The sequence below is a fragment of the Gambusia affinis genome, linkage group LG03 (genome assembly GCF_019740435.1).
Source record: "Gambusia affinis linkage group LG03, SWU_Gaff_1.0, whole genome shotgun sequence".
NCBI lineage: Eukaryota > Metazoa > Chordata > Actinopteri > Cyprinodontiformes > Poeciliidae > Gambusia > Gambusia affinis.
This window is the reverse complement of record NC_057870.1, coordinates 31,398,923-31,420,816: the sequence shown is the minus strand read 5'-3', so window position 1 is coordinate 31,420,816 and position 21,894 is coordinate 31,398,923. Positions and strand designations below refer to the sequence as shown.

Genomic DNA, 21,894 nt, shown 5'->3' with positions numbered 1-21,894 from the left:
AGAATCATCACTGAGAACAAAAACACAGGAAAGTCCAAAGTTTCTGGCCCAGATGGCGTCCAGACAGACAGCAGGGTGAAACCAGCCATGATGGTAAAAACAAAAAACAAAGGAGTTTATGTTTAAATCTTAAAAGATTGAGATCAGTTTCACCAACCTCTGATGTCAGATTATCGTCTCTTCTTCACGCTGCTGAACAAACGTTTTCACTCTGGAATAAAATCACGACTCGTTTCCAGCAGTGAGCTGACGGGACGACGAGGAAAAGACGAGTTAATGTTTAACATCCAGGGTTCAGCCTCAAGGTGTAACATGTTCTACCTGGACAGGATCCAGTTCACGTCCAGTTCATCTCCAGTTCAACTCCAGTTCATCTCCACTTCATGTCCAGTTCATGTCCAGTTCATCTCCAGTTCAACTCCAGTTCATCTCCACTTCATGTCCAGTTCATGTCCAGTTCAACTCCAGTTCAACTCCAGTTCAACTCCAGTTCAACTCCAGTTCATCTCCAGTTCATCTCCAGTTCATCTCCAGTTCATCTCCAGTTTATGTCCCTTTACTGCAGGTTTACTGATTTGTCTGTCAGAAGAAAATCGTTTTCTGTTCCCAGCGTTTGGATTAGAAACAGAGATTCTCAGGATCAAACACACTGAAAACATTCCACTGTCAGAGAAATGTACTAATATGTGAGCATTCCTATATTTTCAATATTTTGTATTTATAATTAAAACATGTTGTAATAGATTTCATACTGATTCTTTCAGATGTATTCATAAACTGCTGGAGAAGAGGAACAGGAAGCTGTACCTGGTTCTAGTTTAACAGTTCTGTTAAGTTCTGCTACAGATCCAGGAACAGCTGAACCTTTTCCTGAATCCGTCACCTGGTACCGCCGGCTGCAGCCTCAACACAGGACTTCATACAAAATATCATATAAAATATAATGTAAAACCTCCTGTTTACTGACACATGAGGACGTCAAACCCTAACCTCTAACCCCTAACCCCTGACCCCTGACCCCTGACCCCTGACCCAGCAGCAGCAGTAAAAACACAGCAGGAAATAAAAATGTTTTTTTTTATTGACAGATAAGGAAAATAGTTTTGATTAAGTTCATACTTGGCATGTTCAGCAATTTTGGTTTTGAGCACAAAAATGTACTGTAAAATACTGAAAAATAAATTAAATATATATATTTTATATTTAAAGAAAATCATGTGATTAACAAATAATTTTATTGGTTCAGCTAATTGTTAAATTAAATTATCATTTAAAAATATTTCTTGCATTGTGGAGCTATTCTGCCTGGATTGTCATAAATTAGTGGAACTGGAACCATTTTCTGCCCAGGGCCCCAGAAACCTTTTGTCCGTCTCTGTCCGTGTTGCATTGATTCCTTCCTGGTCCTGAAGATCCATTTGTTTGATCAACTGTTACCCCGCAGACAGGCAGCATCATTAAACCCTCCAGGTCCAGTGGGCCAAAGGGTTTTACAGAAGTTTGCGTTAATTGCGCAGCCTGAGCAACAATCAGCATCACTCTGCGCAGCTGCGCCAGTCTTCAAACTGCTGGGAAACTTTCCAGATCGTTGATCTGTAAACCTGCAGAGTTTCACTGACAGGAAACAGAATCTGAGTTCTGGACTGGATCTACGGAACCTGCAGGTTGGGACGCGTTAAAGGTAAAAACAGAAGCAGAACCGAAGCTGCGCAGAGTCACCGCTCATTGTTAGCATGAGCAAAATACCTGATAGATATTATCAAGTTAAAACAGCGGCGAGCTCGTGGAGCCACGGACTGATTTACATAAAAATCTCCCCAAAATAGGAAGAAATGCAGCTTTCATTCTTCTGTTTAGTCAAAATAACAAGCTGTTTGTGTTGAAACTGAAAATAAGGGGGACTGTCAAACTAACATCCAGATTTCTCCTCTAAACCAGTCAGAAGTGTGAAGCGCACCAGTAATTATAAACCCAGTGTGATATTCCAGAGATTAAACCAGATTAGATTCACCTGGACATTCAGGTGTTGCTGCTTTGAAGAAATCAGGTTTGAAAGTCAAAACTTCAGAACAACGAAGAGAATCTGGAGCTTCTGATGAATCAATGAACAGAAATTTAAAAGTCTTTATTGATCTGCTGTCAGAGCAGCACGAGGCCAGTTCACATATTTAAACAAGTTTTTCTTTACCTGTTTAAATAATCTCTAAAGTTTTCACCTGCCTCAACTGTTAGGATTTTATTTCTGTATTTTGTTAGTTTTGATGTTAAACTTCTGAGAAATGACAAATACAAAGAAGCATGAAGATGGACATTTTAAAACCAGTAAAATAATTTCATATTGTTGTAGATTGAGTTGATCATTAAAGTTCTGTTCAGAAGCTTTTAGAGGAAACAGCCAGGAGGCTTAAAACCTGTAAATCAAGAATCATTTTCAGTTTAATAAACTTGAAATAAATCCTTTATTTTCCTTTCAGTTTGCTGTCTGACGTCAGATCCGTGTCCAGGTTTGTATCTGAGCTGTGATGAATCTCCCAGCAGCTGCTGGTTGTTTTCTGGATCCGTTCAGGTGAATCCTGCTCAGTTTCCACACAGCAGCCTTCAGTCTTTTGCATCTTATTTCCCTTTGTAAATAATATGAACGATGCAAATTTCAGCTCCCGCTACATCAGGACACGTTCAGTTGGTTCTGTGGGTCTCGGATCAGAATCCAGTTTTAGGGAAGCGTATGCAAATCCATGGAAACGTTGAGCAGGTCTACAGAGAGCCGCTGTGTCAGAGAGCGTCAGGCTGCAGGTAGGAACGCTGACTGCACAGGAGGTTCATGGCAGTCAATCTAAGATCAGACTTTTATCTTGATTTTAAAGAAACTATTGATGAGAGGGTTGAATTTGTTTCAGAGTTTTCTCCAGTCGATGTTCTGAGGAGTTGAGTGATCGACGCGTTCCTGTTCTCCAGTCGATTGGAGCCGACGGGTTCCTGGGAGTTAAAGGACGTTTTGAGTCAAAGGTGTTTTATCCAACTGGAAGAGTTTTAGCATTTTTCAAAATGTTTTGCATTTAAAGGAATCTTCCTGCAGGATCAGGTTCAGGTAAACTGTTTGATTTTATTTTTCCGATCTGATTCTCTGACCAGATTAAAATATTTAGTTTGTTTTCTCGGTTCATCAGCTGATCTTTTCATAGTTTTAAACAATTTATAGGCGTTCAGGATGAAATCTGTTTGGTGCTTATTGGTTGTAGGCTGAGGAAACTGGCCCGTTTCCATGACGACCAGCACGAAGGGCTAGTTTGGGTTCTGAGTTCTGGGTTTTGGGTTCTGATGGAACCGCATCCAGTGACGGTTCCAACAGAACCAGACTGAACTCTGAACAGCTTCATCTGTGAAACACGAAGCAGAAATATTGGTCATGGTGAAAATGAATTTGACCTTTTATGTTTTCATCTCGTTTATTAAATGATGTAAACATGGAGGAGGGATCCGGGATCTGGGTTCCGGGTTCCGGGTTCTGGGTCGCATAGTTACAGATTGTATCAGTAAAGTTATTGCTTCGTATTCAGAGATGAAAAATATTTGGCTGTTGCTAATGCAGAAAGCTGATCGTTTCTAGAGGAATCTCTGTGTAATCAGGCAGTTACTGGATCATCTGACGGCCGGAACCAGAACCAGACTGTTTGGGTTCAGGTGGTTTTATTGCTGCTAGTGACCCGATGGTGAAACTCCGGGTTCATAAAGTTTTCTGTCAGTTTTGTTGCTCCATAGAAAGAAGATGCAGAAAAACCCCAGACTGGGATTCAAACCCACAACCTTCTTGCTGCAGGGCTTCAGTTCTGCCGAGGAACCTGCAGCAGCTGATTAAACCCAAATGTTTCAGCTTGTTCTGGGTTGTTTCTGTTGTCATGGTGATGTAAGACGACAAACCTGGAGACGTTATAATAAAAGTGACGGTGAGTTCAGGATTCCGAGCTGGGAGAGTTTATCTGACCACTGGAACCAGCAGCAGCTTTGGTTTGGAGTAAAATGTAGGAAATGAGCTGCTGCTCTCAAACATCAACTGTTATGTTGCTTCTGAAATCATTCAGAACGGCTCAGATTTTATCCTGAAGGTGGAAGATAAAAAGAGCAGAAGAAGAAATGAACCAGGACAGTTTACAGTTCAGCAGCTCAAACTGGAGGAAAACCTGAGACTTTCTCTCTGAACACGTGATCACTGTGTGTCGTTATCGGATCAGAACCGTCAGTTTGGGAACCTTCTCATGTTTTAGTGATTACACTGAGAAATATTTGGTGTGTCTGTGTTTTTCTCCCTCCCAGCTGTGAGGAAGTCATGATGGAGTGAAGACTGAAGCTCCGCCTCCATCCAGCGGTTCGGCTTCCTCTCGGCTCGGTCATGAATCCGTACGGAGACGATGTGTCTGGGTTTTGTGGCGGTCCGGTTCCGTACTCGGCCTCTAACCCCAGTTACTCCATGGATCCGTATGTTCCTCCGTTCATCCAGACGGGTCACAGCACTCTGCCCCCCCCAGTTGCTCATTCCACCCCCGCCCTCCCTGGCCCCGCCCTTCATGGCCCCGCCCTCACTGGCCCCGCCCCCAGCTCCATGCTGCCGCTGCCGGCCTTCAGCCCCACCAGTAACCCCTACGCCCCCGCCGACCTCCAGCCGCCCCAGCTCTCCGTCCCGGACCTCCAGCCGCCCCCAGACGAGTCGGGTCCGGACTTGGAGTGCGCCATCTGCTTCAGCGAGTTCAACAACGTCTTCCGCTGCCCCAAGATGCTGAACTGTAAGCACACCTTCTGCCTGGAGTGCCTGGCGTATGAACATCAAGTCTGTGGAGCCCAGCGCCATCCAGTGCCCGCTGTGCCGCGGCCTGACCCCGCTGCCCCCCCTCGGCCTGCCCAAGCTGGCCACCGACTCGGACGTCCTGTCCTACCTGCCGGCCGCCATGCAGAGGGTCTACAGCATCCGCTTCATCCGCAACAAGGGGAAGCTGCAGGTCAAAAGGTCAGCCTCGCCTGGAGTCGCACTTTTCTGTCTGAAACGGAACAGATTCGACTTCCTTTAAAACTAAAAGGTCAGGGGTCATTGTGTTACTGTGGCAACGATCACTCAGCAGGTTTTCAAATTAAAACTGGTGTTAAATGTTTGTGCAGCAAAAATGTTCCTTTGTGGCGCTCTCACTTTATAGATAAATGTTTCCAAAGGTCGTCGAAGGTCAACCAGCCAAACTGCATTTACACCATCGTCCTGCGGCGCCAATAGCAGCACAAACGATTCATTTCTATAAACTGTGTGAGCAGCTGGTCGTCTCCGGAAACAATTTTTATCATAAAAATTATAACAAACAATTTTTAACAAACCATATTTAATTAGATCTTAATACGGGTCTTGGCTGACCTTTGACCTCTGGAAACTTAATATCTTTAAAATGACAGCAGCACAAACAAAACATCGAGATGAATTTAGTTTAGTTTGACGGTGGTGGTGAGGAAACGTCACTCAGGTCACTTTTATGTTTTTGCTGTAAAATCCAACATGGCCGTTCAGACGGTCCGGAAAACATCAAACATCAGATGTTTCAGGGGTTAAAGGTCAGAATTACTTCGTTCAATCTGCTGAGTGAAAGCAGCCAAAGTCAATCTGAAGTTGAGCTGCAGAAAATCCTGCAGAACTTTAACCTGCTGAATGAGACTGACCTTTGACCTGTCGACCTTTGACCTGTCGATCAGACGTTTAACTTGTCCTGAAGAGGTTTGACCGGCTGGTTAACAGAGTTCTGAGATAAATATGGATCATTTATCTCAGATAAAGTCTGACGTCATTTGAACAAACGCTCCTGTTTTTGGCTCGGACTCCAACTGAACCAGAAACACCGAACTGAGCTGCAAACTCACTGATCTGTTTATCAATGAGGACTGCAGCAGGTCAAAGGTCAGCTTTGTTGGAATGTTTCTGTGTTGCTGAATCATTTTATTGCAGCTGGTTAGTTATTAAAACCTGGCCCAGATACAGCAGCTTAGCATGCGCTAAACGCCGTAAACTGAAAATAATGGGAGGAAAAGCAAAGTGCAGGATTTATCCACCATGACCAAGGTCATTTTAAGGTCAATGACAAACTGTGACCAATGAGTCTGAGATCTGGGAGTAATGAGTCTGAAAACAGCCATAAATAAACATGTGCAGTTAATCACCATTTAATCATTAATATAAAAGATGAACATCAAAACCTGGAGGCTTTAAAACTCACCAGGTAAAAATAACTTTATTAAAGCACAATACAGATTAAATATTCTGCATATTTACATTTTCAGGTTTATTTTACTTGATCAGAAAAACCCAGAGGATTTGATTAAATATGTCTTAAGCTGTTTGGCTGAGAGTTTCCCTCACAGACCAGGTTCATGGCCTAGTCCAAGGCCGGAGGGCCTGGAACCTTTAGCTGTGTCTCCACTTCAACACACCTGAGTCCAATCATGAGGTCGTTACCAGGACTCTGGAGAACCCGACTGGAGGTTCAGCTGTTGGATTCAGGTTGTTGGACCAGAGAGACTCCAAGAGCTGCAGGACACCGGACCTCCAGAACCAGGACTGCCCCTGGCCTAGTCCAAGTCTTTAACTCCAGAGCTGAGGAAACCGGGTCTGGTCCATATTTGGTTGGTTTCTGTGGCTCCAGAAGCTTCATGTTGGTCTGTTAGGAACCAGCCTGGATGTTTTTGGTCTGAAGAAATGAACCAAAAACAACCAATCAGATTCAGGAGGAGGGCTTAGCGCTGTCTATCAGCTAATGGAGGACAAACGGCTCCCAGTCAGGAGGTCTGTTTGTCTCCAGTTTGGTTCTGACTGATCCGGTTCTGTTTCCTGTCTGCAGGTCGTCTGACAGGCCGGGCCGGCCGGGTCGGCCGGGTCGGCGGTCCATGACCTCTCTCAGGTCGGTGAACCGGACTCTGGACGTGGGGCGTCCCAGCACGTCCTCCAGGGACGGCGGGGAGGCGACGGGCGGCGTGGGCGCCCTGTTCCGCCTGACGGGCCGACCCGTCTGCCGGGCCTTCCTCCTCACCTTGGTGGTGATGATGATGGTCGTCCTCACCGGAATCATCATCTACTTCTTCACCAAGCCCAAAAACTGACCTGACATCACTTCCTGTCTGCTGGGAGGAAGAAAACTGAAATGTTTCTATTTTATTTTAAACCCTGGAGTCTGAGCTGAGCGGGACGCAGCGGACCTTCATCTTCCTCATCTGGGTCAAAACGAACGATGAGGATGATGATGATGATGATGATGATGATGATGATGATGGTTCACATCTGGAAGGATTTTAAAGGAAGAGCTGCTGCAGTAAATCTCATCACTTCCTGTTTTTATGTTAAGGGTTCGGGGAACGGGAAAAGGTCGATCCCGGGTCAGAATCCTGTTGATCAGAACCGGGTCAGAGGCGGTCCAGTTTCCTTCCAGGTGAATCTAGAGGTACCAAACTTTAAACTCACTTCAGGATCAGATCAGTTTGGATCCGTTTTCACTTTCACCTCACTTTGTTCTGCTGCTTCAGGTGGTTCTGGTTCTGGTGCCGGTTCTGGTTCTGGTACCGGTTCTGTCCTGGTACCGGTTCTGTCCCGGTCCTGTTCTGTCCCGGTACCGGTTCTGTTTCTAAATATAACCAGCTCTCTCTCTGCTGACGCAGCTCAGGTTCCCTTTTAATCAAATCTTGACAGAATCATGCAAACGATCCGGCTCCGGCGGTTCTGCTGCTCCGTTCAGACAGAGTGATACACAGAACCAGCGGCCGGTTCCGGTCCAGTAAGACCCGTTCTGGCGGGTTCCTCTCTGCGGCAGAAATTTGCCTGGATGTTAAACCATCAATGCTTCCCTTCACAGAAAGTTTCCATAAATACTCAGCAGAGGAAACGGGCCGGTTCTCTGGGTTTGGTTCTGAGGGAAAGTTCTTATCTGGACGGGTCGGGTCTTTACATGAACCCAGTGTTTGGACTCTGGTGGTACTTTGGGTCTTTCTGACTGACCCAGTTTGATCAGAACTTTAAATGGACCCAACAGAACCGGGCGGAACCTTTTCAGACGAACTGCTTTGAATATGAAACTTGAGCTGAAATCAGAAACGGTTCTGAAACGTGATCGGTCCAGATCGGTTCTGTCCGGTTTTATGTCCTGTCTCACTGTGCCATGAATAATAATAATAATGATAAATGTTTTATATTTTTATAACCTTTTAAATCTCGTTCTGTTTCTCTGTTTTATTAAATTTAAATAAAGTTCTGGATAAATCCAACAGGTTTTTGGTTTTGACTTGATGAAACTCTGTAGATATAAAACATTTTAACATTTTTAAATCGTGGATCAGATTTTTTTTCTGTTTTTGTTTCTACATATTTTGTATTTCAACATTATAAACTTTCCTGACTGAAATGTCAGATTTAGTTCCCATACTTTAGTTTATTCTGTAAAGCTGCATGGTCTAGTCAAAGCCTGACTGGTTTGGTGGATTGGTCTCTAAATTGTCCTGAGGAGTTTTCTGTCCTCTGGTCAGCCTGGTGACCTCTGACCTCTGACCTCTGGGCCAGCAGAGGTCAGTAAAACTCCTGAATCTGTCCAGGAGTTTTAGTTTCTCTGTTCTTTTAGTTCAACAGCTGAAGTGAAAGAACTTCCTGGATTCTGTTCGTCTACAGATTCAGCATTGAAGCTTTTTTATTTATTCTACTGAAGATAAATTATGTAAATATTTTTAAAATTCACATCCAGACATTTATTAAACTCTTTCAGGTTCTTTTATCCCTCAGTGGTTTTCAGTCTCCAGGACTCTGAGCTTCATTTTTAGATATTTCTCTGAAATGTTTGAATGAATGAATGAATTTCATCTTTTCACCATCTCATTAATCCTACGGAAGCCTGGCGGTAAAAATTTCATTACACTCAGGAGAAAAGCCTGAAACTCTGAGAACCAGGACCGTTCTGGTTTATCCACTGAAACTCTGAAAATAGTTTTAGTCACATGGTTTGAAGTTAACATTATGAATATAAAATAACATCTGTAAGGATGTTACCTTTTTATTTTAGCAACATGTTTTAATTCAGACAACATTCAATCCAGTTTAACTCCAGATATCCAACAAGCAGCAGGTTCAGTTCATTATTCAAACTCTTAACTTTGCAGGAACCTGCAGCTTCTAACGAAGTGTCTCCCCCTGCTGGCGGAAATGAGCCTGAACATCCAGTCTCTTTAAATTACTGGATTTTATTAAACTTTAATAGAAGAAAAGCTCCAGTTCAGCAGCAGCAGCTTGATTAGAAGTGATCCGATCATCCCATCCATTCATGCAGCGCCGTCTGCCACAGACTCTTCTGGATGGGAGGAAGCTTCACTCTGCAACAGACAGCAAGCCGATCAGAACCGCCTGACTGCAGGTTTACTCTGTTACAGCTGAAAATAACCACGTTTTCATCAGCCTCTGAATGCAACAAACACTGAGACTGAAACTTACAGGACATCCAGGAAATGTGGATATTTAAAATGAATTCCAGGATCAAGTTTAGATCAGCCAGCTGACCTGTTCTGATTAAACAAACTAAACATTATAAATTCATTTCCAAATTTACACCATGTTTAGAAATATTCTGGGATTTTATATCATAAACACTAGTTGTTTGAAACTGGATTAATTTTTTAACTCCATAAAGTTTGTTTCTGCAGATGCTGTAACATTTTTTCAACAATCATCTTAAATTAAATAATCTTTACAAAAACTCTGAGTTTTGGTTTCCAGAAGGAAACCTGATGAAATCAGTCGGATCTCCATAGCAACCTGCTTCTGGGCGTCAGGTTGCGTTGGGCCAGAGCGGTTCTGGGCGTCCATGTTGGTCCAGGAACCAGGTAGAGGTCACCTGGTCTGAGTTTGGCCATGAGGAAGAGCGGCTCCTTCTCCTCCTTGTCCTCCTCCTCCTCCTCGTCTCTGCTGCGGGACAGACAGGATGACGTGATTCTGAGTTCTGATCCGTTTCACGGCCCAGCTGATGCCCCCTGGTTCTGATCCCTGCGGGCGGGTCCAGGTACCTGGCAGGTTCCGGCGGTCCGGCGTCCTGCGGCTCCCTGCTGTCCATCAGCTGCAGCAGGTTCTGCAGCCTCGGCTGAGATCCGGGGATTTTCCCAGCGTCCTGCAGAGGAACGAGAGCAGAACCTTCACAGCGCCGTTCAGGTCGCATCACGGATCCTGACGTTTGATCTGATCGGACTGCGTTACCGTGGCGATGGCTGTGAGGACGGACACGGCTCTCTTCAGGTGTCTCTCCAGGTTCTTCCGAATGCTCCTCTCCCTCTGCAGCCGCTCCAGCAGCAACGCAACGACCGACGCTTTCTGACGGCATTCCTCCAAACCCGAGGCCAGGCAGGATCTGGAGGAGGGAGGGATGGAGAGAGAGAGAGAGGGAAGGAGAGATGGAGAGATGGAGAGATGGATAGACGGGTCGTTCCATGATAAAGGTTCTGGTCCAGTTGTCCATCGGACTCTAAGTTGAACTAAACCCCTCAGAGAGTCGTGACCTCTGACCTGTAGGCCTCCTGGTAGCCCAGCAGACTCTGCCTGGAGTTCTGCAGCTCGTTGATGTGACCCGTCAGCAGTTTGCATCTCCTCCTCAGCTTCACTGATTCCTGAAGGAGTTTCAGGAAAAGATGAAACAAATTAAACTAAATTTAACTCTAACAGCTGCAAACAAAAAGTTTTCTTTGTTTTATTCCTGTGAGAAAGTTTCATATTTGTTTTAGTTTCCAGCTCAGATTATTCAAAAATATATCAATAAAAATGTCAGTAAATTGGCATAAATGAATGTTTTTATACTTCACTGATGTTGAGCTGCTAACAGGGAGAACCGGTCAATGCTCCTCCAGTACAGCAGGGGGCAGTGAACACGGTGAGTCTGTCTCAACTTTGAATGTGTAAATGATGAAGATTTGTTAACATATATGAGCCAATCAGAGACAGAGCTCTGTCAGACTGAGCCAATAGGATTCAGAGGGTCCAACTCGTCGATCGGATGGTGAAATTAATCTAAGAGATTAAAATCCCAGAGAGCCACGCGCAGCGGCCTCCTACCTTCCTGAGGATGTTGATTTTCAGGGTCATCCTGTGGATCATGACTCGGATCTTTATGGATGTTCGACAGAGACGCTTCACTCTGTTATGCTCCGCCCTTTTCCCCCACAGCAGCACCAAACTCTGCAGCGACAGAGACTCCACGTTGGCGCGCAGCTTCTGGTGCTCCTCGGTCTCCTCCTGGATCATGGCTTTCACCCGCTGCCTGATGCTGTTCATCACGTTCTGCTTCATCTCGTCGATGATCCTGAGAACAGAGACGCTGAGAACCTGCGGCGGCCCGGAGGGAAACGCTCAGCTGAGGCCGCCGCGCACTCACTCCCTCTTCTCCATGTACATCTTGTTGATCTCGGCGGCCTGGTGCCTCTCCAGGAAGATCAGCTCCTTATCCAAAGTCTTCTTCATGTTGATCTTCCGCTCCTGTTCGGCCAGCTGCAGCCGCTGCTCCTCTATCCTGGCAGCTGATGGGAGTCGGATCAGGACAGGAAGACATGAAATGTGTTTTTCTGTTCTTTGGCCTTTCATCCTCACAATCAGTTTAATATCAATAAACATGATTAAGAAACTCCATATTTGTGTTTATGGAGAAACTGAGATTTTAACTGCGACAAACAAAATGATAATCTGTCCAAATATTTCCTCCGACTTGATTTACAATCGATATTATCTTCTGTTTTATTGATTTTATATTTAAATGTGCTATTTAAAAGTATTTCAATCTAAAAATGAACTTCCGGACGCCATGTTTGAGTCCTAACAGGAAGTCAGTCTGATTGGCTGACATTGGTTTTGACGTTGCACTACACTGCCCCCTATGGGTTTGATTAAAACAGTGTTGAGCCGTACTTCTGTTTTGTTCCTATGTTTCTGTTTTTGCAGTGTTTTATGAAGTTTATTTAAATTGTGTTCAGGTTTTAAGAGAATCTTCTTACAGATGATCCTCAGTTCATTTCTGAAGAGGCTCTAAAACAATCAGGACTTCCTGAAACTTCAGCAGAACAGATCGTCACTTTTCACCAATCTGAACAACGGACTGAAACTTTAAATAGTTCTTGAGCTTAAATGTCTGTTTAACAGTAATTCAGAAGGAGAAACGGTTTTTAAATTGAAAATGTTTTTTTTTATTTTAATATTTAGTTTTTTAATGTGATTAATTAATTAATCCTGCAGTGTAAATGTTAAATCCCTCCACTGCTTCAACACATTTGAAATACTCTGGGCAGGAAAAGCTCCTCTGGACCCAGACGGCGCCTCACCCTGGTTGTCTCTGTCGGAGCTCAGCTGGTCCAACTTGTCCTGCAGCTCCTGTCTCTCCGTACTGAGCAGCTGCTCCAAGGACTCGGTTTTCTGCCGGTCGCCCTGCAGCTGTTTCTCCACCTTGGCCTTCAGCTCCTCCTCGTCCCGCTCCAGCACAGACAGGTAGTGCTGCAGGTACTCCAGGATGTCGTTGGTGTCCTTCTGCAGAGCGCCGGACTTCAGGATGATGTCTTTCTTCTGCTCCTTCAGGTCATCACACTGCAGCTGGAACCTGCAGACAAAACAAAATTCTTTGTTTTATGTCACAGAGGTGATGATTCAGCAGTTTCTGACTGCAGCCTCTGATTAATATGGAAACAACTAAAAACTAAAAAGACCTGACTTTGGACACGTCTGTTGTAAAGATAATAGTTTTATTATTCAACACTTCTGTTGTATAACAGAAGTGTTGAATAATAAAACTAAAACTTTAAAAATAATGATTTTTTTCTCATGTTAAACTGATCATATTGATCAGCTTGAATCTGAAGCAGCTGATCAGATCTGAATGTTTGGTTGAAGTTCATTAAAACTCAGTTTTCTTTGTGTTAAAGTGATTTTGTAGAAATCAAAATGTGATAAATCAGTTTACCAGCAGTTGAACTGAATCTGAAAGAATAACTCAGAGTTATTAAAGAACTTCAGTGTGATCCTCTCACTTCTCCAGCTGTTCGTCCAGAAAACTGATCTGAGTCAGAAACAAACTCTTCTCTCTCTGCGGATCCTCGCCGTCCGGCGGCTCCTCAGAGGACTTCGCCTTGTCTTTGGCCGGAGTCGAGCCGCTCAGCTTACTGTCTCTTTCCTGCATTTTTGTCTCTTTTTCTGTTGATTTCAGAGGAATTCACAGAAAAACAACAAGCAGGCTAGGAACAGGAGGTTGCTAGGCAACCAGAAACTCCTGGGAATTTCAATGAAACATGAGCAAAAGCTTTATTTTCCATCATGTCTCAGTGTGTCTAAACATTGTTGTGCTTTTGAATGACAGAATAAATATTTTATGGTAGAAAAAGAAAAAAAATATTAAAATAAACTTTTGCCTCCTTTAAGGGCTGGATTATTTTCCTCACAGAAATGATTAAAATAAACTTCAGAAACTGATCAGAGTTGATCAGCTGGAGTCTGCTGATGTGTAGTAACTCTAAGGTTCCACCAGGTGGTGCTACAGCATTAAAAAATAAAACTTCCCTGTGTGTTTGAGTGCGAACAGAAGGTGTCGCTGTTTCCCTGCTACTAAGAAAAAGTTTCTGTGCAGAAAGTGAATTTCTGCAGCTTCAGGCTGTAAATACACAGAAATAAATCATGGAGGGAAACGAAGTTCATGAGAAACAAAATGGCTTCCTTTGATAAAACTGACAGAATCAGATTCCAGAAAATAAAAACTCAACACTCAGTTTTTTCCCTGTTGCTTGTCAGTGACCCGTCTGGAAGTTTGTCTGATTGCTCGTTGAATCGTCTCCAGGTTTTAAATAAATCGGTTCCAACTGAAGCAGCTGCAGCGATTTGATCCGTTTGTTCTGGTTCTGTGACTCTAAAGGCTCCATCTGGATTTATTTATGATAAACTAGTGCAGAATCACTTCCTTCTTCCTCATCATGCATCAGCAGTCATTTCCATTATTAACAAGGTCTGAGCATGAAGGTTAGTCTGGATTTTATTTAGCTTCATCAGAGTAAAGGGGGCTTCGTAAAAACGATGAATCAACTCTGCATGATTCTGAATTGATTCGTCACATAAAATCCTAATAAGGAAGAAACAAGTTTCAGAGAAACAGAGCTGTTTGTATGGACTAGGCCGTTTTGCCAGTTTTAATCAGCAGCCAGATGTTTCCTTTTTAAATGTTCCTGTTCGTTGTTCTTCAGTCGTTCTGAAAGTTTCCTGAACAAACTCATGAAAATCTTCCACTCAGCTCTTCAGGAATCACCTTGTTGGAGATAAAATCCTATTCTCTGTTTGTCAAACTTTGTTTTGGAATATTTTAGGGGAATTTACTAAAAATGTCGGAAGAATCTGCATCTCAGGGAACATCTGCTGGAAAAAAACAAAGTTTGTGGTGAATGACTGAGTTTTTCCTTTGAGTTCAGGAGACATTTTATCCCTGAATGAGATCAATAAAAACAGAAACTTGCTGCCCTGTTTGCATGTTGCACAGAAGACTTTTGTTCAAACCGGAGCGACGTTCTGCTAATTTTCATGTTTCCCAGGATTCCCCTGTGTGGGACGCAGCAGGAAGTCAGAAACGCAGCAGGAAGTCAGAGACGTAGCAGGAAGTCAGAGACGCAGCAGGAAGTCAGAGACGCAGCAGGAAGTCAGAGACGCAGCAGGTTGACCAGCTGGGATTTCCACCAGACAGGAAACATCTGACGGATGCAGATATTCAGCAAAATAAAATATTTACTGCGTGAGGCAAACACAAGCCTGGTCAGGTTTTACTGATATTAAAATGTAAAATCATTATTATCCTTCATTATCAATCATCATTCTTCATGTTTCTCCTTCTCTTTCCAAACTGTTGAGGACTTTAGTTCTGTGTTGGTGATGAACACCTGAGCTCTCTGCTTCACCTGCCTCAGGCTGTATCTGTACTGCAGTTACCATGGTAACGACAATCAGAGCCAGCCAACAGCAGCGCAGTCATCCCAGGTCCCGGTCCAAAATGAGAATAATTGGAGGTTAAAGGTGCAGAACATTTCTAAACCCGGATGTGTTTGGGGCGGATCCTCCCTTTACTTTGATTAACCCTCATTATGTTTCACCATTAAAGCTTCACATTTAGCAGAACATCAACTCATCCAGACGATGAGAGGAAAAACTCCAGGTACAGTTTGTAACGGGGAAGAGAACTGAAGCTAAAGGCTTTAATCCAGGTGATCTGATAGAGAGAATAGAAAAGAAAAAAGAGTAGAAAAGAGAAGAACAGAAAGAAAAAGAAAAGAAAAGAAAAGAGAAGAGAAGAGAAGAACGAGGATTATTAGAGTTTAAATAAATAAAGTTTCAGTTTCCAGCTCTGCCAACTTTCTGTCAACATCCTGTTGGTTCAACTGAATCTGTGCAACATTAAAGACATTCATTCATTCATTCATTCAATCATTCATTCATTCATTCATTCATTCATTCATTCATCTCTTCATTATCCTGAAGCAACAGAAGCATTACTTTATTATATTTATCCTCAAGCAGAAGTAAAAATTAGTCACACAAAAATACTAAAGTCAGAAATTAGTTGGTGATCAAACATAAAGATATGAAACTATCTGGACATTTTTGTATTTCATAAACTAAAAATATCAGGATCTTGTTCATGAATGAGGGAAGAAGGGAGCAGGAGATCGACAGGCGGATGGTGCAGTGTCTGCCGTCAAGCGGCGCTGCGCCGGTCCGTCATGGTGAAGAGAGCTGAGCCAAAGAACGAAGCTCTGGATTAACCGGTCCATCTACGTTCCCACCCTCATCTGTGGTCATGAACTTTGGGTCAGGACCAGAGCCGCTGCTCCTTCACATCGAGAGGAGCCAGTTGAGGAGCATCTGGTCAGGATGCCTCCTTTCTGCCTCAGCTGTTCTTCATCTCCTCTGATTAGTTCATCAGTCCATTTTCCACCAGCCTCAGTATTTACACTCCTGGTTTTCATCTTTAGTAACTCAGATTCTGCTCCGTCCTCCAGGTTCTGTTTGCTTTCTTCAGTTCTGTATGTTTTCACTAATTCTTTATATTTTTAATCATGCTGCTTCATGGTCCAGTCTACATTTTGGCTCCGCCCTCAAAGTGAAAACAGAAACTGTGAAGTTGTTTCTGGTGCATTTTGGTTAAAATCGTAAAACAACCAGAGAAAGTTCATGAAGTTCATTCAAGAGCAAAACATTTAGTTAGTGGGGAGGAAAATCTTTTATTAGGCTTTAAAAATAAACAAAAAATGTAATTAAATATTTCAAACTGTTTGACCTTCAGACTCTGATTGTCTGATTAATGGAAAAGTAAAAACAAACCAGATGTTTTACTGTGTGTGTGTGTGTGTGTGTGTGCGTGTGTGCGTGTGTGTGTGTGTGTGTGTGAGGGGGTTGAGGGAAGTTGTCTTTGTTGGACATTCCCCACTTCCTTTGTGACCACACACACACACACACACACACATCATCATGTTGCATCAGCGCTGAGCAGCACTTTCCCCGTCAGAGACGCTCTGATGCTCAGATGATGTAACTTTGTGACTCGTCACTCTGACCAGAACCTCTGACCAGAACCTCTGACCAGAACCTGCTGCCTCTGTTAACTCCTGGATTTTATTGTTCATAAAGATTTCTTCCTCAGTGACACTGAGAGAAAACTCAAACTGGAAGCGTCTGATGAAGATTGTATTGATCATTTATTGATCAGTGAATGTTAAACAGTTTTAGTTTCTTCTTCTCTGTCTGCAGAGGTCAAAGGTTCAGTGAATCTGCTGTGACCTGTTTTACCTCAGGATGGTTTCATGATCTCACTGCCCAGATCTTCATGTTCCTAAATCCTCAACAACTTGAACGCATCATTAAAAAGATGAACTGAAGTCATTATGGGGTCAAATATTTGCTCGACATCAGGAATCATTCATGAAAGATGGATCAAATTAGAGCAGAAGCCACAATCCAAACACAAAGAAAACCTTTTCTGAACCGGGCCGACAGCAGAACCAGAGTTCAGCCCACGATGCCTTCAGGGACAGTCCGTCATTTTCATATCTGAGGTTTCTCCTGTGTTCAAGCTGCAGGCTGAGGGTGGAGAGCAACAATTCATCTGTGTCTGTTTGTCCTCCTCACCCCTACACACACACACACCTGGACACACACACACACACACACACACACACACACACACACACACACCTGGACACACACACACACCCACACACACACGCACCCACACACTAAACTGGACACACACACACACACACACACACACACACTAAACTGGACACACACACACACACACACACACACACACTAAACTGGACACACACACACACCCACACACACTAAACTGGACACACACACACACACACGCACACACACACACACACACACACACACCTCACCCAAAGCGCCAATAATGAGGCGTTTGCACGGCAGCGGGTCGTGTTTCAGTGTTTCTGTTTTTCAGTGTTTAATGTTTCAGTGTTTTAATGTTTTAATGTTTCAGTGTTTCAGTGTTTTAATGTTTTAATGTTTCAGTGTTTCAGTGTTTCAGTTTCTGAGGAGGATCAGATGGAGGCAGACGAAGTAGAGTTGGACGAAGAGTGTGTGGAGGTCAAAGGTCATCCAGCTTACATCAACAAGAGCTCATGAAACAAATATTGTTGGTTTCATTTCACCAAGCAAGGACACAAAAACAAAAAACGATTCTTTGAAATGAATCTGTAAAGAATAAAAATGATTTATAGTGACCTCATTAATGATTTTATATAAAATATGCAGAATTTAATCTTTTTCTATCAATAAAAACAGTTTGAGTCGATCTGTTTATTCAACTTTTAATTCATTTCATCATAAAATCTATCAAATGTTAAATTACATTAAACTTCATTTTAACTTCACGACAAATTTTCTCTCACAACCAGAACCACCAGAACCACCAGAACCACCAGAATCAGAACCACTAGAATCACCAGAACCACTAGAACCTGCAGAGTTTTTAAAGTTTTTCTCATATCATGTTGTATTAAAGTAATAAGGCTGTATTGATCCCTGATTGCTTTCTGATTGATTCCTGATTGTTTCCTGATTGATTTCTGATTGATCCCTGTTTGATTCCTGACCCGGTGAACCCAAACGGTCCAATCCCAAGCTGGGTTGAATAAAAGTGGAAACCCCCTGTAGTCATGGTGGAGTCGGATCCAGACTGGGTGGTTCTGGTTCTGGATGGGAAATCTTCCAGATGACTGAGCAGTAATTGATGTTCAAGCTGCAACAGGCTGAGAGGCTCAGAGCAAACAGCTTCACACACCTGGAGGAACCTGAGGAATGCAGCCTCTTCATCAAGAAGGGATGATGACCTTCCAGGTTTCACCATTTCAGAAACAGTTTCCTGCTTATTGGACCCGGTCCAGGTTCTGAAGAAACTTTACTCACATTTCTCTGGTAAAAGCAACACCTGCCTGCTGGTTCTGGTTGGTCGTGTTGGCAGAAGGACTGACGCTGACGGTCTGTCCAAACAAATGGGTCCGTTTGAACCGGTCCGATAAAAACCGACAGAGTTTCAGTCAGAACCGGGTCAGAACCTCAGAATCCACATCAGCTAAAAGTTTGAAAAGAGAAAGAAAATAAATGAGGCGATCAACAAGAACCAGGAGTCCAATAACGAGTTCAGGTCTGATGGGAGCCAAACAGAACCAGAACCAGAACCAGAACCAGAACCAGAACCAGAACCAGAACCAGAGCCGGAACCGGAACCCAGAACCCAGAACCCAGAACCCAGAACCCAGAACCGGAACCGGAACCGGAACCGGAACCCAGAACCAGGACTAGGACTAGGACCAGGATCAGAACCAGAACCAGAACCAGAACCCAGAACCCAGAACCCAGAACCAGAACCAGAACCCAGAACCCAGAACCCAGAACCAGAACCAGAACCCAGAACCCAGAACCCAGAACCGGAGCCAGAGCTGGAACCGGAGCTGGAACTGGAGCTGGAACCCGGAATCCAGAACCCTAGCCAGAACCAGAACCAGAACCAGAACCAGGACCAGAACCTGCAGGAAACCCAATCTTCAGCTCCCTTCCTGTAGCTTTAGATTCGCCTCCGGCTCCAGAACCAGCTGAACGTCTCGTTTGGGTCATGTCTCGGTTCTGAACAACCGGACCCTGAGGAGGGAACTCAGCATTTCAATTTGAGTTTACAGAACATAAAAATAAAATGAATTAATAAACAAAGTTATTTACAAACAAAGCAAAAGAAGAATATTAATAAAGTTTATTTATGTTAAACTTTATTAATCCCAGAGGGACGTTAAGGTCGTCTGTTACTCACACATTACTTCACATACACAGCAATAAAATCGTACATCTGGAGACATCCATGACAGGTACAAGAATATAATAAATTAATCAATAGAATATGAACTTATCAATCAATCAGTTATCAATCACTTTCAGTATTTTCTGTATTCATAACTATAACTACAACACTGAATATATAATTACCAGCCTGATTAAACATAATCATTTTAATATGGTAAAAAGTATTTCTAACTGACCATAATGCAGAAATGTAATATTTCACAGGTTCAATAAATACCAACAGAAACCTGAAGAAAAGTATTTTTGTTTTTATCATTATTATTGTGGTCAACAAGTCAAAGTTTCCTAAAGAAGAGAAATGATTTGTTCTCACTTTCATCAGAAACACATTATATGATGATAAAAGTTTAAGTTTCAGCCTGGATGACGTTCTTCCTTCAGTGACTTCAGTCACAGATATTCAGAAAATGACAGCGATGTGGAGGCTGCAGAGTTGGGTTATTAATAGCAGAGGGTGTTGGTTCAGGCGTCAGGCTGAGCCTGAATGAATCCGTTTCTTTCTTCCAGGGATTTAGGAGCTTCACGCCTCCATCTGCAGACAAAAGGAGAAACACAAAACAGGACGTGAAACTGCAGCCGGAGTCAAACAGAACCGTGGAGGTTCTGAAAACAAAACGTGACCTTCAGCTGGAACCGCAGAACCAGATGACGCTTCAACGCATCAGCAGCAGATTTACTGAACAATGGAGGAGCAGCAGGAAGGACGAAAGTTCAACTCAGGTTTCTGGAACCAGAATAAATCCAGACTAAACTCCACGATGCATTCACTGACTGACGGAATCTATCACGATGCATTCACTGACTGATGGAATCTGTCACGATGCATTCACTGACTGATGGAGTCTATCACGATGCATTCACTGACTGATGGAGTCTGTCACGATGCATTCACTGACTGATGGAGTCTGTCACGATGCATTCACTGACTGATGGAGTCTATCATGATGCATTCACTGACTGACAGAATCTATCATGATGCATTCACTGACTGATGGAATCTGTCACGAATCTGTCATGATGCATTCACTGACTGACGGAATCTGTCACGAATCTGTCACGATGCATTCAATGACTGATGGAGTCTGTCACGATGCATTCACTGACTGACGGAGTCTGTCACGAATCTGTCATGATGCATTCACTGACTGACGGAATCTGTCATGATGCATTCACTGACTGATGGAGTCTATCACGATGCATTCACTGACTGACGGAGTCTGTCACGAATCTGTCATGATGCATTCACTGACTGACGGAATCTGTCACGATGCATTCACTGACTGGCGGAGTCTGTCACGATGCATTCACTGACTGACAGAGTTTGTCACGATGCATGAGTTTGTCACGATGCATTCACTGACTGATGGAATCTGTCACGATGCATTCACTGACTGGCGGAGTCTGTCACGATGCATTCACTGACTGTGAGTCTGTCACGATGCATTCACTGACTGACAGAGTTTGTCACGATGCATGAGTTTGTCACGATGCATTCACTGACTGATGGAATCTGTCACGATGCATTCACTGACTGACGGAGTCTGTCACGATGCATTCACTGACTGACGGAGTCTATCATGATGCATTCACTGACTGATGGAATCTGTCATGATGCATTCACTGACTGTGGGAATGGATGAAGCAACCACAGAGCTGTAAGCAGAACCAGAATGGAAACAAAGAGACGGATCCAAATGAAATCTCTTCTCTCTTTCTGCATGTAGACCGTGGTTCTGATCCAAATGAGCTTCAGTCATCCACTCGGCTCTGCTTCTGTCCCAGAAGAGTCCAAACTCACCTCACTCAGTTTGGTTCTGATTGGTTCTGATCGGTTCTGGTCGGGTCATTCTGATGGAATCAGAGGAAATCCGTCCCTGAAGACAGAATCCTGTCTGAGCTGATCTGATAACGGATCTGATTAGAATCTGAAGTTCAAATTAATTCAACACTGATGACCTTTGACCTTCTGTGGTCAATATTTAGAAAAACACCAGAAACCAAAGAAACAAAAAAACTTTACAATCATTTCAAAACAATGTTAGCAGAACTAAGAACTAATTTTATTACTTTAGATTATTTATGATTTATTCTATCAGACCAATAAAAACATGAACTTTTTGCAATGAGTTACTGGATCAGTGCTCATTGAAACGGTTCTGTTCTGCTCCTCACTTCATCCAGATGATCTCCTGCTCCTCCTCTTCCTCCTCTTCCTCCTCCTCTCTCCTCCTCCTCTTCCTCCCCCTCCTTCCCCCCCCCCCTCCTCCTCCTCCCCCCCCCTCGGTGTTTTCACGTTGCGTGCAGAAAGATGGAAGCAGCTGAAAAACATTCCAGAAAGTTTCCATGAGTCTTTGTGGTGGAAGCCTGAGGAGAAGGGATGGAAAAACGCCGAGTCGTCAGGAGACAAAGGACAGAAACTGTTTCATCTCTACCATGAAGACATGAAGTTCTGACCGTGTTCAGTC

At 43.5% G+C, this 21,894-nt stretch overlaps 2 protein-coding genes across 7 annotated transcripts; one reads left to right on the top strand and one right to left on the bottom strand.

Moving 5' to 3' along the window:
* The first annotated feature begins 1,443 nt into the window (after window positions 1-1,443).
* LOC122828548 (vegetative cell wall protein gp1-like) lies at window positions 1,444-8,277 on the top strand. 5 transcript variants are annotated; one of them, XM_044112179.1, is made up of 4 exons: window positions 1,444-1,681; window positions 2,475-2,504; window positions 4,312-4,999; window positions 6,864-8,277. In XM_044112179.1, the coding sequence occupies exons 3-4, from the start codon at window positions 4,388-4,390 to the stop codon at window positions 6,870-6,872; spliced, it is 621 nt and encodes a 206-aa protein (XP_043968114.1). In that variant the 5' UTR covers window positions 1,444-1,681; window positions 2,475-2,504; window positions 4,312-4,387; the 3' UTR covers window positions 6,873-8,277. The 5 variants fall into 5 exon arrangements, 4 of the variants coding, with proteins under 4 accessions (XP_043968114.1, XP_043968116.1, XP_043968117.1 ...); XR_006370247.1 differs by lacking the exons at window positions 4,312-4,999; window positions 6,864-8,277 and adding an exon at window positions 2,655-2,774 and having other exon boundaries at window positions 1,451-1,681; window positions 2,475-2,566; XM_044112181.1 differs by lacking the exon at window positions 2,475-2,504 and having other exon boundaries at window positions 1,476-1,681.
* A 947-nt stretch (window positions 8,278-9,224) lies between these two features.
* LOC122828547 (cilia- and flagella-associated protein 157-like) lies at window positions 9,225-13,280 on the bottom strand. 2 transcript variants are annotated; one of them, XM_044112178.1, is made up of 9 exons: window positions 13,048-13,280; window positions 12,349-12,620; window positions 11,412-11,553; window positions 11,093-11,339; window positions 10,550-10,650; window positions 10,244-10,394; window positions 10,057-10,157; window positions 9,809-9,955; window positions 9,225-9,369 (listed from the first exon to the last, which is right to left on the bottom strand). In XM_044112178.1, exons 1-9 carry the CDS (start codon window positions 13,194-13,196, stop codon window positions 9,306-9,308), a joined length of 1,374 nt encoding a protein of 457 aa, XP_043968113.1. In that variant the 5' UTR covers window positions 13,197-13,280; the 3' UTR covers window positions 9,225-9,305. The 2 variants fall into 2 exon arrangements, with proteins under 2 accessions (XP_043968113.1, XP_043968112.1); XM_044112177.1 differs by having other exon boundaries at window positions 9,809-9,958; window positions 13,048-13,278.
* Window positions 13,281-21,894: the final 8,614 nt, after the last annotated feature.

Coding starts and splice junctions, on each gene's coding strand:
- LOC122828547 (XM_044112177.1), bottom strand. CDS start 13,196: ATGCAGGAAAGAGACAGTAAGCTGAGCGGCTCGACTCCGGCCAAAGAC. Junction 11,554..12,348: donor CTCCGACAGAGACAACCAGG/GTGAGGCGCCGT, acceptor GACTCCCATCAG/CTGCCAGGATAGAGGAGCAG. Junction 9,959..10,056: donor GGACCGCCGGAACCTGCCAG/GTACCTGGACCC, acceptor TCTGTCCCGCAG/CAGAGACGAGGAGGAGGAGG.
- LOC122828548 (XM_044112179.1), top strand. CDS start 4,388: ATGAATCCGTACGGAGACGATGTGTCTGGGTTTTGTGGCGGTCCGGTT.